The sequence below is a fragment of the Gopherus flavomarginatus genome, chromosome 9 (genome assembly GCF_025201925.1).
Source record: "Gopherus flavomarginatus isolate rGopFla2 chromosome 9, rGopFla2.mat.asm, whole genome shotgun sequence".
NCBI classification, from domain to species: Eukaryota; Metazoa; Chordata; order Testudines; family Testudinidae; genus Gopherus; species Gopherus flavomarginatus.
This window is the reverse complement of record NC_066625.1, coordinates 7,154,969-7,172,100: the sequence shown is the minus strand read 5'-3', so window position 1 is coordinate 7,172,100 and position 17,132 is coordinate 7,154,969. Positions and strand designations below refer to the sequence as shown.

Sequence of the window (17,132 nt, the reverse complement as noted above, 5' to 3'; positions counted from 1 at the left end):
CAGGTGACCCCTGTTTTTTGTAATGTGGGAAAGGATAAATAATACTTCTCTGTTCACTTTGTCCACATCATTCATGAATTTATAGACTGATATCATAACCCTTCTTATTTCCAGTTCAAAATAACCCAGTTCCCTAGATATTGGGTGCAATCTTGCAAAGCGTTAACACCCCCAGCTCCCACTGCTGTCCGTGAAAGCAGGCAGCATCTTGCAGGACCTATTCAGAAGCCTGCAGTTTCACCTGTTTAGGGCCTGATCCAAACGGTCAGTGAGTTAGTTTCAAAGGGCTTTGGCTCAGGGCTTTATTCTGTGCTTTCCCCCTCCACTTCCCACACACCTCCTGGAGAAATAGGTCTGTCAAGCTGTGCTAATTTCAGAGATGTTTGGAAAAATCAAAGCAAAGCAAACCTACACAAGTGAGCTTCTGCATCTTCCTTTGCAACACACAGACCAAAACCCTGCATGGCACGAGACGGGTGTTGTAAAAGCTGCTTTGGAATGAATCCAGAACACCATACCAGTCTCTACCCACGCTGTGCCAGCCAGCGCTGGTGTAAAACCCCCAACGGTGCAAGCAACACCACCCACCCACAGCATCATGGTGACTCGCTTCGGCGTGCCCTCAGGTGTGTGACCTGTACTCTGCTGGCCGGTACAAATCGCACTGCTCCTTTTCGGTCCCACCCCTTGCAGAGCTCAGCTCTGCACTGGTTTGTCAGCAGCGGTATCATCAACCCCAAGTGGTCAGCAATTGCGAGTCAGGCTCACCAAAAATCCTGAGATTGCCTTTGAAGTCATAAGATTATGTAAAATACTAGATTTGGTGTTCTTTTTATTCGCCTGCCTCTTTTTGAGCCTTTACGGTGCACTGAGGGTCACATTCGGATGCTTTCTCCGCAGCCACGAGGGCTAGAAACTTCCTTTTTCTTTCAGAATGAAGGGGAAAATCACCACATTTCCACTTGACTCCAGGAGCTGGGGCTTTAGGGAAAACAATAATTACCATGAGACTCCTGACAAAAGCCTGAGAGTTGGCAACACTGCTTCTGCAGCGACACGAATGCCCTGCGATGGGCTTCTTTATCGGCATGTCTCTGATGAACACTTCCAATGTGAATGAGATACTTTAAAAGCTGCCCCCATGGCCCCCATTTCTAATCTGTACAAGGAGAAGCCTAGAGAGGTTGGGAAAGCCAATATTTGTTTTGAAGCGCTGTTCGTGTGCTTGAAACACAGAAAGAAACGCCAGACATCCAGTGCTATATGCATTGGTCTGTGCATACGTACCGGAACCCTATGGCCTTGAGTCAGCAAACACTTACGTAAGGAGCAGAGATTTAAGCATGTGCTTAAATGTTTTGCTGGGCTTGAGCCTCTCCGAAGATTAAGCTACGATCCTTCCTCAGTTCTCCCTTCTTCCGCAGCGTTTACAAGCTCAATAAAATTGCTGCCACCACCCATGACACAAAAACCACAAACTGCTCCGGACGGAACCAGCGCCGGCACCTCCTGTGAGACTCAGGATAGCTGGTGATTTTCTTAAAGCCCTGGATCCTGGAGGTGACTGCATGAGAAACTCAGTTTTCAAGCCCTCAGGTAGGGTCACCAGCAGTCCCTTATTACAAGACACGTCTCTTATTGTTTCATCTCTGTACAAGAAGCTTGGGAGTTATTGAGTGCTGCAAAAAGCAGCAAGTAATTCCCTGCTGAAAGTAGGCGAGTGCTGCTTAGTATGATAATACTAATGATGATTACTTAGCCACCATATGAGTGCTACCCTGGCATTTCAAAGCATAGACCAGAGGTTCTCAACAGGGCTCCGGGAGGACTGCGAGCAGGTTTCAGGGGATCCTCCAAATAAACCAGAAAGCAAGGCTAGCATTAGACTCACCAGAGTCCAGGGCAGAAAGCTGAAGCCTGAGCCCCACCATGAGAGGCTGAAGCTGAAGCCCAAGCACCTTAGCTTCGTGGGGCCCCCTGTGGTGTGAGGCCCCAAGAAATTGACCTGCTTGCAACCCCCTAACTCCGCCTCTGGCTTTTAATCTACTGGATATGCAGAAAAACAGTTGCTGTGGCACAGGTGGGCCACAGCGTTTTTATAGCGTGTTGAGGGGTCTCAGAAAGAAAAAGGTTGAGAAACTCAGGCCTAGACCATCGTAGTTTTCTGCTTAGCATGCTCAGCATAAGTGACAGAGGAGGGAGCCCTGTGTGCAAGAGCTAGGGAGGGGTTGAGGACAACATGCCTGAGCCTGATGGGGTTGGGGGAGGGGAGCCCAGCAGAAAGTTGGGGGACTAGGGGGGCTGATGTGTTCAAAGCAAGGCCTGTTTCTGCCAGGTGCCAACAGTCCAGCATGTGAGTCACCTCAGTGAGATAAGGAAAGCTGCATGTGCAAGCATTGGCAGGATTAGGCCAAAGTAAGAGTGGACCGACTGGGTCAGAACAAAGGTCCATCTAGCCCAGTGTCCTGTCTTCTGACAGTGGCCAATGCCGGGTGCTTCAGAGGGAATGACCAGAACTGGGCAATTATCGAAGGAGCCATCCCCCGTTGCTGTCGGCCAGTCCCAGCTTTTGGCAATCAGAGGTTTAAAAGCACTCAGAGCATGGGTCCCTGACCATACTGGCTAATGGCCACTGATGGACCTGTCTTCCATGAACTCATCTAATTCTTTTCTGAACCCAGTTACACTTGTGGCCTTCACAACATCCCCTGGCAAGGAGTTCCACAGGTGATGGTATGTTGCTGGAAGAAGGGCTTCCTTATGTTTGTTTTAAACCCGCTGCCTGTTCATTTCATTGGGAGACCGCTGGTTGCTGTGTTATGTGAAGGGGTAAATAACACTTCCCTTCTCGTTTTTTCCACCACACCACTGGTGATTTTCCAGCCCTGTGTCATACCCTCCCCACCCCCAGTCATCTCTCTCTAAGCTGAACAGTGCTCATCTTTTGCATCTCCCCTCCTAAGGCAGCTGTACCTAGGATCTGGCCCAAGTGCTTCATTGCGGACTCATGGCTTATCCTGCAGGAGTGCTCTGCATCCCCACTCCGGATCGGGCCCCCCGTGGGAGGGGAGAAAACTACATCTCCCAGGCACCCCCGCGCCAGGGCGCATGCTCCCAGCAGAAGCCGTCCGCGGAACTCTGGCCTGCTTCTCTCCCCCATTGTCTGGTTCGCTCTCCCCCGGGGTCGCTGATTGGCTCGGCCGGGCGTCGCTCACCCCCCGCCCCGCCCCCTTCCCCTCCCCCCGCCGCATCCAGGCTGCGGGCCGGCCGGGTGCATGGGGCAGGCGAGCCCGCTGCCTGGCTGGCGTCGCAGGGAGCCCGGCGGCGAGCGCCCAGCCCGGCACCATGATGAAGTTTCGGTTCCGGAGGCAGGGGCACGACCCCCAGCGGGAGAAGCTCAAGCTGGATCTCTTCGCCTTCAACAAGGTGGGCGGGGGGGCGGCCCCGGGAGGCGGGGGGGGCAGACCGACCCCCCCCCCGCCCGTCCCAGCTGGGGTGCTCGGCGCTGCACTCCGGGGCGTGGGGGGGCAGGGAGCCCGTGCAGCGCCTCAGCCAGCAGCTCCCCATCCCCTGCGGTTGGGGGGCGCTCGGGGGGCTGGCCGGGATCCGAGCGCATTGCAAAGCCAGGGCCGGGGCTGGCGGCGGCTCGCCCCGCGCTCCCGCGCCCTCTCCCCGGCTGGGGCTGGAGGGGCTGAGCCGGGCTCCGTTGCGATGCCGTTGGCTGCGTTTGCTCCCTCTCTCGGGGCGTTTGTCATCGCGTCTCTCTCTCCACTTCTCCTGCAGGCCCCGGGGGGGCTGGAGTTTGTTGCAAGAGCGTTTTTCTTGCAGCGTTGCGGGGCTGAGCGTGGCTGCTTGAGACTGGGCAGGGGAGGCGACTTGCCTGATGTTTCCTGTGTGCACCGCTGAATTTCGGGTGCAGGGAAATACCACGTCGGTTCCGAAAGCTGAGCCCCCCTTCCCCCTCCCCCAGTTGTGCATCTCTTCCCCCATCCATCCATCCCCCTTGCAAGAGTCAGGCTCTGCATGTGCCTTGCACGCTCAAGCGAAACAATAGGTGTATGTTGGGCGCTCGAGGAATACTCCGTCTCCAGTAGGAGGCAGCCAGCAGACTTACAGGAACACAGGCCAGGCTGGTGCGGGCAGGGCTAGGCTAGAAACAGTTAGTTTTCACTTACTCCTGTGCTCGGACATGGTCTGGAAATAGGCGTTTTGTAGGGGAGGGAATGGAGCTGAGATGGAGCTTAGCACCTGAGTTTTATTCTGGTGCAGAGGCTGATAAGTGGTGTGGCTTTTGGCGGTGAAACTCTGCAGCGAGTTCTGACGCATCTCAGCAAAGGGGGCTTTAAAATGCCAAATTCCCTTCTGAGCTGCGTGCTCCCTTCCCCTTTGAAGGGGCAGAGCTGTGTCCCTTTGATTTATAGCCCTTTTCATCCCAGACTTTTGTCTCTCTTATTGTGCAGGCTTAATAAGCCCCCTGGGATCTTTGCATGGACCTGGTAAGTGACTGGTGGGGGGAGTGATACAGAAGAAGACCAGGGATCCCAGAAGGGGGGCGACGCTCTGTGGACAAATGCATGCGCGCTCTCCCTGAAAATACTGACATTCTGTTCCTTCCTTTACGGCCAAACGGGACTCTGCGGTCCTTGGCCTCCTGGCCACAAACACATTTTATGAGGCAGCCAGAAGCCGCCTCGGTAGAAATGCTGTAAATGTGGCTGCACTTTTGTTTTCGCATCTCTCACTGGGTCTCTTTAGGGGCTCCCCAAGCTCTCTGATCTGGGAAGTGGAGGGATGCCCCTCCCTTGTGCTGCACCCCCGTGCACTTCCGATCAGCACCCCCTCGGCACAGCTGTGTGGTCTGGGTTTTTTGTTTGTTTTTTTTAAATGAAGTTAAATAAAATCTCCCCACTTGCTTGGAGTCCATCCTGAATGAGCACGTCAAAGGTTGATGCTTTTTCTGTCCTGCCACTTGCACACTAAAGGAAGGGAGATCAGTTCCACCTTATCGCTTGTTTAGCTTGGAAGGGAATGCAGCATGATCCTGCTGCAGGAGCCTTACTTGCTTTGTGCAAACATCTGTGCTCGTGGCTTGACAGGCCGTGGGATACTTGAAGGAAGAATGCCTGTTGCTGTACCGCTGTGGAGTTGTAGGTCACACCTGGGAGCTCTGACCTGATGGGCTGGTCTACACTGCGGGGGATATCGATCAAAGATACGCAGCTTCAGCTACGTGAATAGTGTAGCTGAAGTTGAAGTATCTTAGATCGATTTACCGCAGGTCCTGCCGGCGCGGGATCGACGTCTGCGGCTCCCCGTGTCGACTCTGCTACCGCCGCTCGCTCCGGTGGAGTTCTGGAGTCGACGGGAACGTGTTCGGGGATCGATATATTGCATCTAGATGAGACGCGATATATCGATCCCCGAAAAATCAATACCTGAAGACTTTGTCTGGCCGTCTCTTCCCAGCCTTGCTCTGTTCCCTAGTGCTTGTCCTTCGGTGTCTCCTGGATTGCAGTAATACTGGAGCAGAGAGCAGGGCCCCACTGTGCAATCCCGGCCCCAGAGAGCTGGCAGGGCGAGTGGAAAGGGGAAGCCAGTGGAAAGGTGATGACTTGCCCACTGGCACGCAGTAGGTCAGTGGCTGAGTTGGGGAATAGAACCCAGGATCCGAGTCCCAGTCCAGAGCTCTGTCCACCTCCCATGGGCCTCGGAGCTCTTGTGTGTTGTCTGTATGTTTCACAGGCCTCCCAGTTGCCCCATAATGGAGGTAGAGCTGGACTTTAGTGGGGATGATTTTTCCTTGGAAAGCTCATAGTGGATCTGAAATGGGGATAAAACACCCCTGTCTTGGGGCTCATTTTGTCAGATTGTGGAGGTTTTGCCCACCTTCTCTCATGGTGTTAATCTGTTCCCAAAGCGAAGCTGTAACTTACCTAATGAAATAGGGGATGTGAGAAAGCAGGCTCTGGGGACCCACAAACCGTGAGGCTTGGGTGCCTAAACGGCCAGGCCAGGCCCCCCCCCCCCCTTTGTGCTTGGTGGTCCTACACTTCCCGTGTCAGGCTGTGTGGCTGTGCTGCTCGCTCAGCACACTAGTGCTGTATGTGAATTTAGGCAGCTTTGGAGAGGTAGCTCAAGAACAGCCTGCTTGGGGAATTTCTAAAGCCAGCAGTGGCTAGGGCTCCTAGTCCAGGATTCAAAGGGGGGTAGTGATGCAGACGTCTTCCAAATCAGCGAGCTGTGTGTTTTGGGCTTGGGAATGTTACTAGCACTTGAGTCCTGTAGCCAATTTACTGGCTGTTCCTGTCTTTGCTAAAGCTCCCTCATTATGTAGGTCTCCTCAGTGGGGCTGGGGCCAAAGCCCTGAAGGATTCTGGGTCTTGTGCTACCTTTTGATCTGCAGTGGATTTCCCATTGATGTGAAATAGGAAAAATGAGCTGTGTGTGGAGTCTTTTAAGTCTGCATATGAAATGTACAGTGACTGTGATCGCATAATCTCCTCCTCTAGCTGCGCTAGGGAATTAGACAGTCTTCCATTAATCTCCTGAGCAGGAAGAACGGACCACTCCCCCAGCAGCTAACTACATTTGATAGGATTGGCACACAGCTCCCGGTTCTGGGACATCGCCTGGATATCTCTGGCAACTGGTGGGGCGCCAGGCTCGGAACCTCCCAATCTCTTCTGCAGCCTGCCAGAAGCAGTTTCCTTTGCTGCCTTCACCTCCGCAGGCAGCTGTGCTTTCCGATGACTAGCCTGCCCCCAGAGGAGCAAAATGCTGGACGCCCATTGACTTGCAATTGGGTTTTCCATCTGCCTTGAATGAAGGATCCGGAGGGAGCGGCGGTAAACAGCAGCTTGGGAAGGAGGCAAAGCTCCACTCTGCGTGATGCTCTGGAATGTGGGGATGTCTCTTAATGGCCAGGAGCATGGCTATCAATGAGACAAGCGTAGTTGATCTGGGGTGGGCATAGCCAGCATTATAACTGGCAGGCCCATTGTGTTCCGCGTTCAATACGGGAAGCGTGACCATGAAGCTGAGCGTGGTCTGAACCGATAGTGACTCCTGTTGTGGTGCTTCATGCTGACAGTTGTGAGCAAATATTGGTTTTATCCATTCCTGTTAGCATAAGAAGACTTAATGGGCTGTATGCCTGGAGCTAGCTATAGAATTCCGATGCCAGCAGGCAGCGAACGAAGCTGGTATAGATTCAGATTTCATAAACAGATGCACAATGGCCATCTCTCGTGCACTGGCCGTGGTAGCTCTTGGTTTTGCAAGGGATTGGGTTAGATCTGCCAGGGTCTCTGCCAGATCATCGTGATCAGGGATAGAATAGTAACAGATTGCTTTAGATGCTGCATTGTCCATGTCAGAAATGGGTCAGCACAGCCTCTCTGCCTCTGTAGACCTGGGGATAGTTTTGTCTGCAACTGAAAGCCAGTCTGGCCTGGATACCTGTCCCAATCGCACAGCGATCTCCCTAAAGGGTAGCCTCTGCTACAGAAGCCAGGAAATGCTGTGGGTCAGATACAGGGCAGAGCTGTGTACAAGAAGATCTGTGGCCAGTGCAGTTGGTCTCTTGGTGTTAACTGCCTTCATATCCAGGGCTTGATCCCATGAGGTAGGATGTTCTCTCCATCCCAACTGAAGCGTAGGCAAGGGCTCTGTACCTTGCAGGACTGGGATCTGAATTACTCACGTGATGGTCTGTGATGTGCTGAACTTTGACCAGTCTTTTAGGGTATAGATGTCTACATCGTCTGTGCATGGAGCCCTGTTAGTCACCTCCCCAAGCAGGTTAAGCGACAAACCCTAGGGGGTCACTTCATGGTGAGGGTTTTGAACTGGATCTCACTGGATTAAGGGCTGTGAAATCCTGACTGAGAGTTACAACCTCCAGATCTGTCCCTCATTCAGGCTGTCTCCTTCCTGAGGCTCCTTGCGAGTTCTGGACTTAGAAAGGGAAGAAGGACTGTCAGCGTTGGCAATGGTTCCTCTAAGGACTGGGTCAGAGCATTCCAGAGAAAGGCCTGGACTGATCAATGCTTGCAGACAACTGCAAAGGAATCCAGATGGCTCTGAGGCCAAGCTCGGGCACCCATCCTAAACCGTTTGGACAGTCAGTGAGCTTATATCATCCCCTCCCGCAGTCCTGACATCAATTTGTGTTTACAGAACCTTTGTATTCACAGTCAGGCTGCAGATGGGAGTAATTCCAACTCTGCCCTGGAGCAACTGCGCCAGTGCTGACCCCAAAGTGCAAGCAAGGGCGTGAACAGGGCTGCACTGGAAGAGCTACATGAGGTTTACTCTCACTTGGAATTGAGGCGAATGCCAGTTTGCTCAGTAGGAGCAAACCCAGGTGCTGTGCTTTGGGGTCAGCATTGGGGTTGCTGGCCACGAGTGCCTGGATTAGGGTTCTTGCAAAATGCAAACTAGACGTGAGCGCTCTTGCTTTTCTAGCCCTTGCCGCTGTTCTTGCACCTTTAAAGGGTTGGAAATGGAGCTGGGTGAAACTTTTCAGTCAAATAGCTTATGTGCCCCAAAATGTTCAGGGCAGCCAAAGCCATTTGTGATTTTGGTGAATAGTTTTGGCTGAATTTAAAAAAAGAAAATCACAACAGCTGATTTTGACACTTTGCAAGCCAAGCGTTTAACTTTTCATGCTGAAACGTATTTAAAAAGGGGATTAGATTGGTTTGATTTTTTTAAAGGGTAAACATGGTGGGTTTTTTGGGGTCAAACAAAACATTTAGCTCAACCCCAAACAGTTTTTATTTTGGTGAAAAAAAACAAACATTCCAGGTTGGGTTTGACCCAAAGGAAAACTTTGCTCGGTTCTGCCACCCAACTGAAAAATCAGTTTGCTCGCATCTAGTTGGGAGGCCGAATGTGGCTTTCTCTATGGAAAGTGCAGGGCACAGAGACATTTGTTCAGTTTGAGTAAGGACAGGTCTACGCTACAAATATCCAGCCGTGTAGCTGCGCTGCTGTAGCGCTTAATGCCACCCCCGCGAGAGGCGGTAGCTGTGTTGGTGGGAGAAGCTCTTCCATCGACATAGCACTGTCCATACTGGTGCTGGGCGGCCGAATGCAGCCTGCCCTGTGAAACTGCAGGGTAAAGAGACGGTCCTTCAATTTGAGTAACTTGTCTTCCTCTGTCAAGTCAGAGATGAGTATAAATGAATAGTCTAGTTGGGAGCATGTGTGGCTGATAACATATTGTGGCCCCACCACATGTTGGACCCCAGCCGGCCCCGTCCTCGGTGGATAGAATAGTGCTGCACTGTGTCGTAGTGCTTATCAGTAGATCTCGAAGCGCTTGACGGAAGTAAGTCTCACCTCCCGTTTCCAGAGGTCTGCTCGCCACCTTGGGTGGCTGGTGGAAGTAGATGGCTAAATCCTTCCCAGCCAGGGCTAAGGTGGGCCACTGATTTGGTCCCATTCCACGTGCAGACTGAAGTGCGGTCTCAACCCAAGCTCTGAACAGACTGTTGTAGTGCACCGGCCCTGTGTAGTGTGGCCATGTGGCCTGCCCATGCTATAGGCAGGCCTCTGTAATCGCTGACACGGGACCTGATCCTGCGGACGGTTCCGGTCATAGCACTTATTGCCTGGCTAGTCTCACTCAGGAGGAGCGTTTTCAGGAATTGGGTGTATGATTTTTATCTTTGTGTTAAACCAGATACATTCAAGGCTGTTACAAGCTGCAGGGGTGGGGCAGTGTGGTGCAGTTCTTGCTTTGAGTCCCTAGGCAGTTTTGTCTAGTGCTGGGAGGCATGCCGGGGAAAGCAAGGTTGTTTCTCTGAAGGGCTTTCTGTGATGCAGGACTTGCATGTGGCTGGGGTCTCTGCACTGCAGCAGGAACTTGTTAAGGAGCGGCTCTGAACCGCGTTCTGCTCTGCTAAGCACTTCGGGGTAGGATCGTCCACCTGACTTCTATTAAGACTTTTTTTCCCTCCTTCTCAGCTTGCTTGAAATCTGATTTGTGTCTGCTGTAACCAGGCCCAGAGCTTGCGTTCGAGAAGGCGGCCTCTGCGTGCCAGATACAGCTCTTGGGAATGTCGTCTGGCGAGGGAGGGGATGTGCTGTAATATGGGCTTGGGTCGTACAGAATAGCTCGTTAAGCTGTCGCTCTGACGAGGAATTTGAAAGCTCTCTGTGGATTTAGTGGCAGAAGGAAGATGTTAGGGAGGGGTAATAGTGGAGGCTTGTAGCAGGATTAATGCACTAACCTTTCACCCTGGAGACCTGTCAGTTAACAAGTAAAATGCGTTGCCTCTGAATCTGATCCCTAGAGGTCACCGACTCTCTCTCACTGCATAACTCAGGCAGCCCGTGCACGAGACCTAGCACTGGAGTGGCAGGTACCTCTTGATAGCCATTCCACTGGCACCGATGGCTCCTTGATGGCACTGTCATGCACTATGTGTGTGGCTCTCCTCTTCCTCTCACTCACTGTCTCTGAGGAGTGCAGAGTTGTCTGACTACAGACCTCTTCCAACACCAGATGGAGGTTGGGAGGGTGGGCCCCTGATCGGTGGGGAGAAGAGCATCTCGCGGGCAATGACAGATCCTGATTCCAGCGGTGGGACCAGTGCTCTTCCCAAATAAGCTGTGTTTCTGCACGGCCCAGTTGCTAAACCTTTAGCCTTGTCAAAACACAAGACTTACTCAGTCCCCTCGGGGTGCTTGACAGCTCCCTGAAATCTGTAACTCACCAGAGCTTTGGCTCTGTAAATCTGGGGAGGGGGTTGGTGGCACTGGGTGTCTCTCAGTGTGTAGTATCTGGGGGGAGTTTGTAGATGCTCTAGCTTGTCATTCATGAGAAGGGAGCTCATCTCCCTCCCATCACACCTATTGATCTGCTTTGGTCCTTCTTGTTGCCCCAGGTCGTGTTCATGGCCATGCTCCCCCTAAGTCATGAATGACTTAATCTGACTCCCCAGTGTTGTTCCATCACATGGGGATGAGGAGCACGTGACTTGGAGCCCTATAGCTATTTTTTGGTATATTCTTGAAGCTATATTCTGGATGGCTCAAGCAGCAATGGTGCTTACTATAAAGGAGGGCTGACTATGGGGAACTAGCTCCTGGGCCCTTTTTCCCACTAAATGGCAACAGAATGAAAAGGGTTGGCATGACTCTGAGGTGGCCTCTCATCCTGGGGCACTCGCTAGTCTAGAGAATGGTGCGTGGGTTATGGAGGAAGGAATGTCTCGAGGCTGAGTGATGGCCACTTGTAAATGGGTGCTTTAAAGGGATCTGTTGCGGTTCAGGGCTCCTTGTCTCTTCCTCTCCGTTCTGGTTCTGAGGGAGTGTTTAAAAAAACATAAGAATGGCCCTACTGGGTCAGACCAAGGGTCCATCTAGCCCAGTATCCTGTCTGCTGACAGTGGCCAATGCCAGGTGCCCCAGAGGGAATGAACAGAGCGGGTAATCATCAAGTGATCCATCCCCTGTCGCACAGTCCCAGCTTCTGGCAAACAGAGGCTGGGGACACCGTCCCTGCCCATCCTGGCTAATAGCCATTGATGGATCTAACCTCCATGAATTTATCTAGTTCTTTTTTGAACCCTGTTATGGTCTTGGCCTTCAGAACATCCTCTGGCAAGGAGTTCCGCTGGTTGACTGTGTGTTGTGTGAAGAAATACTTCCTTTGCTAGTTTAAAACCTGCTGCCTATTAATTTCATTTGGTGACCCCTAGTTCGTGTGTTATGAGAAGTAGTAATCAACACTTCCTTATTTACTTTCTCTACACCAGTCATGATTTTATAGACCTCAATCATATCTCCCCTTAGCCGTCTCTTTTCCAAGGGGAGATATGATTGTTCAGGCCACTTATGAATGTCTGAAGGTCCTCTCTCAAAATAACCCATCTCCAATGCGCTAGAAATGAAGCGCCTTGTTTTCAAGATGGGTAACTCCTGACCAGAAGAATGCACTGCGTCTTGTCCAAGTGGGGCCTGGTGGTGGCAGCAGCCCTGTGCCAAGATTCTGCTTTGTCAGTTGTTGGCTGTAAAAGTGACCACAAAGAACGGTTCGAGAGCAGAGCTAGGCAGAGGAACGCAAACTGGAATGCAACCAAACAAGAGGACATAGTTCCTGCCCTGAAAGGCTTTGCATGAAACCGGACAAGGGGATTGGAGGAGGCCAGGCTAATTACAGGCATGATGCCCCCACTGATTCCTGCTGTAATCTTTGGAGTAGTTATAATCGGGCAGTCCTTGGACGTTGTGGTGACAAGTACAGTGCGAACTGGATCTGCTTGAGCAGGATGGGCCCATGAGCTTTGGTAAGCTGCCTCCCAGAGTCGTCATAGATTGTCCTGGTGCTGCGGTATTCTCCAGATGTGTAAAGTGCTTGAATATTCAGCTCTCTGGGTGGTTTTCCCTAAGCTCCCTAGAAAGATGCGCGAAGTATTGTTCCCTTGGTTCAGTTTTGCTTCCGTTAGTGGCTCGATGGCCAACTGAAGCAGTGTTTTTCAACGATGGGTCCGTGGATCGGCTCTGGTCCCTGAGCTCTCCCTGACACAGTTTAGGAGGGCAGCAAACTGGTCCCTGGTATCAAAAAGGTTGAGAAAAACGGAACGAGAGGACTGTTTGCAAGCTGGCTGACAGCACAGGAAATCTGACCACTGGCCCTCTGAAAATGACAAATCCTTGGCCAGATGAGAATGGCCAGCCGGGCGGGGACAATCGCAACCATGTGCTCGGCCTCGACAAATTCTTTATTAATTTGAATGTTCATAGTTCCTCCCGTTGGAAGGCTTCAAAGTATTCTAGCCTCCCCCAGGTGAGGAAACCCCGTCGCCGCTCAAAGGGCCAAACAGATCCACACGCCCTCCTCAGGTCGTGTACAGATCTGTGGCAAGGCCAAGAATTTAATCTCGCAGCCCTGTCTCCTGCCTTGATGTCTGAATTCAATACCAGATGCAGCTGATGTTCCCTCCCTATCATATTGTTCCTCTGGCTGGAGAGGGGGAGGAGCCATCTGGGTAGCTGCACCTGAACTCCCCTTCCAAATAGGCCAGGCTAGGAATCTGGTGTCTGTAGGAAAATGGGGAAAGAGCTAATTAATTAGCTTTGTAAGGAATCCTGCAGCTGGACTGCTTTCTGGGTTCCTAGTTGTCCTGGGACAGTGATTGATCTGATATTTGAGTAATTAAACCAGGGTGAGACATGCAGCTGGATGGCTGTTAAACAGCTGTGCACCTGCAATACCTACCTCTTTTTGGAAAGGCTTCCACACACCAATTAAGTGAGAACACCAGTGCAAGGGAAGAGCTCAGAGCAGCTGGAGCCTGAGATAAAAATAAAGTGTGTTTGCTGCTGATGGCTCGGGAGAAACCAAATCTTCAGCTCCCAGTGGGAAAACCGGAGGAGGAGGTTTGAGAGGTGGGAGCTGGGGGAAACATAAAATGGCAGATGGCTAATGTCAGTGAGTGCGTGGTAGGGGACAACATGCTAATCTGCTGCTCGTTGTAGCACAAGAGAAACGTGAGGAAGTACTATATGCATCTGCAGTATGTCCTGCTTCAGCTGAAAGGGAAAGGTTGTCTCCTGGCCAGGCCTGGCAGGTTGATCATCTGGGAATACTCTATGGGAGGAGTGGCTCCATTCCGGCTCTTACACGTAGGGGCAGCCAGGGGGCTCCACTCTGCATGCTGCCCCCACCCCAAGCACCACCCCTGCAGCTCCTATTGGCTGGGAACTGTGGCCAATGGGAGCTGCAGGGACAGTGCCTGTGGACAGGATAGTGCACAGAGCTGCCTGGCCGCACCTCCACATAGGAGCTGTAGTGGGGGACGGGACATATTGCAACTTCTGGGAGCTGTTTTGAGGTAAGCACCGCCTGGAGCCTAAACCCCTGAGCCTCCTCCCAACCCCCCTGCCCCAGCCCTGATCCCCCTCCAACCCTCCAAACCCCTCGATCCCAGCCTGGAGCACCCTCCTGCACCTCAAACCCCTCATCCCCAGCCCCACCCTCACCCCACAGCCTGCACCCCCCCCCAATCCCAATTTTGTGTGCATTCATGGCCTGCCATACAACATCTATGCCCAGATGTGGCCATTGAACCAAAAAGTTTTCCCATCCCTGCTCTATGCAGTGATGTGTCTTAGGGGCTTATATGATCCCCAGTCCCATTATATTTGAGCGCCTTGCAGTCTTTCGTGCATCTCTCCTTGCAGGTAGGGAAATATTAATGACCATTATATAGGTGGTGCACAGACTAAGTGACTTGCCCAAGGTTGTACAGGAAGTCTGTAGCAGAGCAAGGAATTAAACCTGGGTCTCCTGTGGCCTAACTACTGTGTGCCGTTCCCCTCTCGGGGAGTTGGAGGTGAAGCCTCCAGTTACAGAGAGAACTCCATACCTGTTTTATTTCAGCGGTGATATCCTTTTGTGGACTCAGGAGATCCCGTAGCCCTTGATGTAGGAGATATGTGACTGTTTCCCCTCCATTCACCTCTTGCAACTGTGCAGTGTCTTGTCAATAACAAAGGATTTCCCTGTGAAAGGAACTTGGGAGAGCTGGGTTGAATTCTTGGCGCTCATGCTGACCTATGATCTTGGCACTGTTCCCAACCTAGACTGTGGGTGACGCTTCCCCTGTGAGAGCGGGTGTTGAAGACTGTAAATGTCACTCGCTACTTGTGAGAAGCTCGGTGGTGATGTCATACGCTGGCTGTCTCCAGCCCACATGTTGGAGCGCCTCTGCTGGCAAAACAGCCCAGTAGTTAAAGCAAAGACTCTCCTGGCTCAGCCACTTACTTTGAGACCTTTGGCAAGTCACTCAGCCTCTTTGGTGTATCCGCACTTACAGAATGGAGACCTACATCCCAGAGGGGCTGGAGGCAAACTGGTAGCTGCAAAGCACTAGAGGCCCTTGGATGGAAGGTGCAGAGGGAGTGTGGTTAGTAAAGTGCCCTGGGGCGGAAGGGTGGGTCGGCTTGCTCTGGTCTAGCTCCAAGGAGCCTGCATTCCAAACCCTTGCTTCATACTCAGTGACGACTCTGGCTTGCGGAGGATACAACTCCTGTCCCCTTCTTCCTCCCATGGACTGTGTCTTCAGTCCGTGGGATGGCAGTAGGGACAGTGGGTGCAGTACTGGCTCTGAGCAGTAGCAACTACGTTAACAGCCAACGCTACCCGCTGCTGAATCTGTTTTCCTTGGTCTCATCCATGCAGTCACCAGGCCCTGCCCTGCTTAGCTTAAGAAATCTGACCGGCCAGGGTGGCATGACGGCAGGGAGCTGAGCTGTCAGGCTTGGCAATGGTATGTCCTGCAGGAAGGGTAACATTGGCGCCCACGTCTTTCGAAGCTATCTGATTGCTGTCTTTCAGGGTGGGAGAGAGGATACCCATGTCTTGCTCCCTGGATCGCCTTTGCCTGACGGCTGTTCACTGGAACTCTCCACTTGAAAATATGGCAAACTTTAGTTCTGGTCCCAGCGCTGTTCCCAAGAGAATTGTGGTGGTATCATGTCCAGTGCATCCTCAAGTGCAAGGTGTGACAAGGTGTCCCCTTGTCCAGGGTGCGAAGCCTCTGCCGGCAGACAGTCCCCAAACCTGCTCTTCATCGGACTAGAGCTTTGTGGTGGTCCCATGGCATTTCAGAGTCTTTCCACTAACCTTGTGTGTAATGTTGGTTCAGAATATCCCACAAGTAAAGAGAGCTGTTGGTCTCGAAATGCCAGAGTAGGCCCAGCAGCCACTAGCAAATCAGCGGTTTTACGATTCGTACTTACCATGACCAGATCCTGAGTCTGGTTTGTGTTGCTGCTTTGCAAAGTAACCACATGGGGCCGCGATTTCAGGGGGGCCTTATTTGGTGATGCTGCAGTTGGTGTCTGTGGAGTGCATGGTCTTCAGAACAAGTCGTATGTTTCAGGTGGGGCTGATCACTGATTTCTCAAGGGGTTTTTGCCAAGCCATCCTCTTACTGGCTTCTAGCAAACTTCTCCCACTACCTCTCGAGCTGCCTTGTTACAATCTGATTGTATATTTAAAAATTTAGTTGTCCTTGGACTGTAAGTTTACAAAAAACCATTTTTTTTCTGGCCTTTCTTTTGCACAAGAGCATCCTTAGTCTGGTCCTCGTCTAACTCCCTGTTACGTACTGTTGGAGAAAACACTTTTGCGTTAAAAGGGGCGCTTGAAACACCTGTCACCCACAGCAGCCATGAGGAAGCAGGTGGTTAAGATCTGCTAAGTCCAGTGGTTCTCAAACTTTGGTACTGGTGATCCCTTTTACATAGCAAGCCACTGAGTGCGACTCCCCCCCTCCCCCCGAATAAATTAAAAACGCTTTAAGATATATTTAACACTATTATAAATGCTGAAGGCAAAGCAGGGTTTGGGGTGGAGGCTGATAGCTTGTAACCCCTCCATGTAATAACCTCATGACCCCCCCCGAGGAGTCCCGGCCTCCAGTTTGAGAACCCTGCGCTAAGTGGACGCAAGAGTTAAGAGTGCGTGTGGAGGGTGAAGTTGAGAAGATCCTACAGACCATATGGTGACACTATGGCTATGTTTACCCCATAACCTGTGTCAGCAAAACTTATGTCACTCGGGTGTGACTGTGCCGCCCCTCCCCCCCCAGCGATGTAAGTTTCACAGACATAAGCATTCGTGTGCACGGTGCCATGTCGGCGGGAGAGCTTCTGCTACTTGTAGAGGTGGGATTTTTATGCCAACGGGAGAGCTCTCGCCCATCGACACAGAGCGTCTTCACCAGATGCATTACAGTGGCACAGCTGCCGCAGCGGCACTGTGCATATCGACGTGGCCTTATTCCTAGAACCAGCTGTGAAGCGCTGGGGAGAGTCTGAGAAATGCCAAGTATTAAATACCTCTGCTTGGTGAGATGGGTCCTGCCCGTGAGCATTAGGGAAAGGGGTGCCGGAGACGGAACACGCTTCCTTCACTTGGGGTAGGAGGAATTAACTGGTCTGTACGCTGAGCCTGTAATAGGGTCTCTTACTGCCATCGCTTCCTGGATAACTTGTCCGCTATGAAAACTTTCGATACAAAAACAGCCTCTGTTTCTCGGAGTTGGCAAGTGATTGAAGTTCATCCAGTAATCTCTATCCAGTTGCTAAGAGGAGTCCTCCCTCTAGGCAGC

The 17,132-nt window shown here is 52.0% G+C and overlaps 2 protein-coding genes across 5 annotated transcripts in view; one reads left to right on the top strand and one right to left on the bottom strand.

Annotated features, from left to right (window-relative positions):
* The window catches only part of FLII (FLII actin remodeling protein), a 255,848-nt gene that overhangs the window by 157,403 nt on the left and 81,313 nt on the right, over positions 1 to 17,132 (bottom strand). The window lies entirely within an intron of this gene.
* The window catches only part of LLGL1 (LLGL scribble cell polarity complex component 1), a 60,951-nt gene continuing 47,076 nt past the window's right edge, over positions 3,258 to 17,132 (top strand). For all 3 annotated transcript variants that reach the window (XM_050967869.1, XM_050967868.1, XM_050967867.1), the window contains exon 1: positions 3,258 to 3,426. In XM_050967869.1, the coding sequence (XP_050823826.1) occupies positions 3,346 to 3,426 (81 nt within the window). In that variant the 5' untranslated portion in view covers positions 3,258 to 3,345. The remainder of the gene's footprint in view (positions 3,427 to 17,132) is intronic.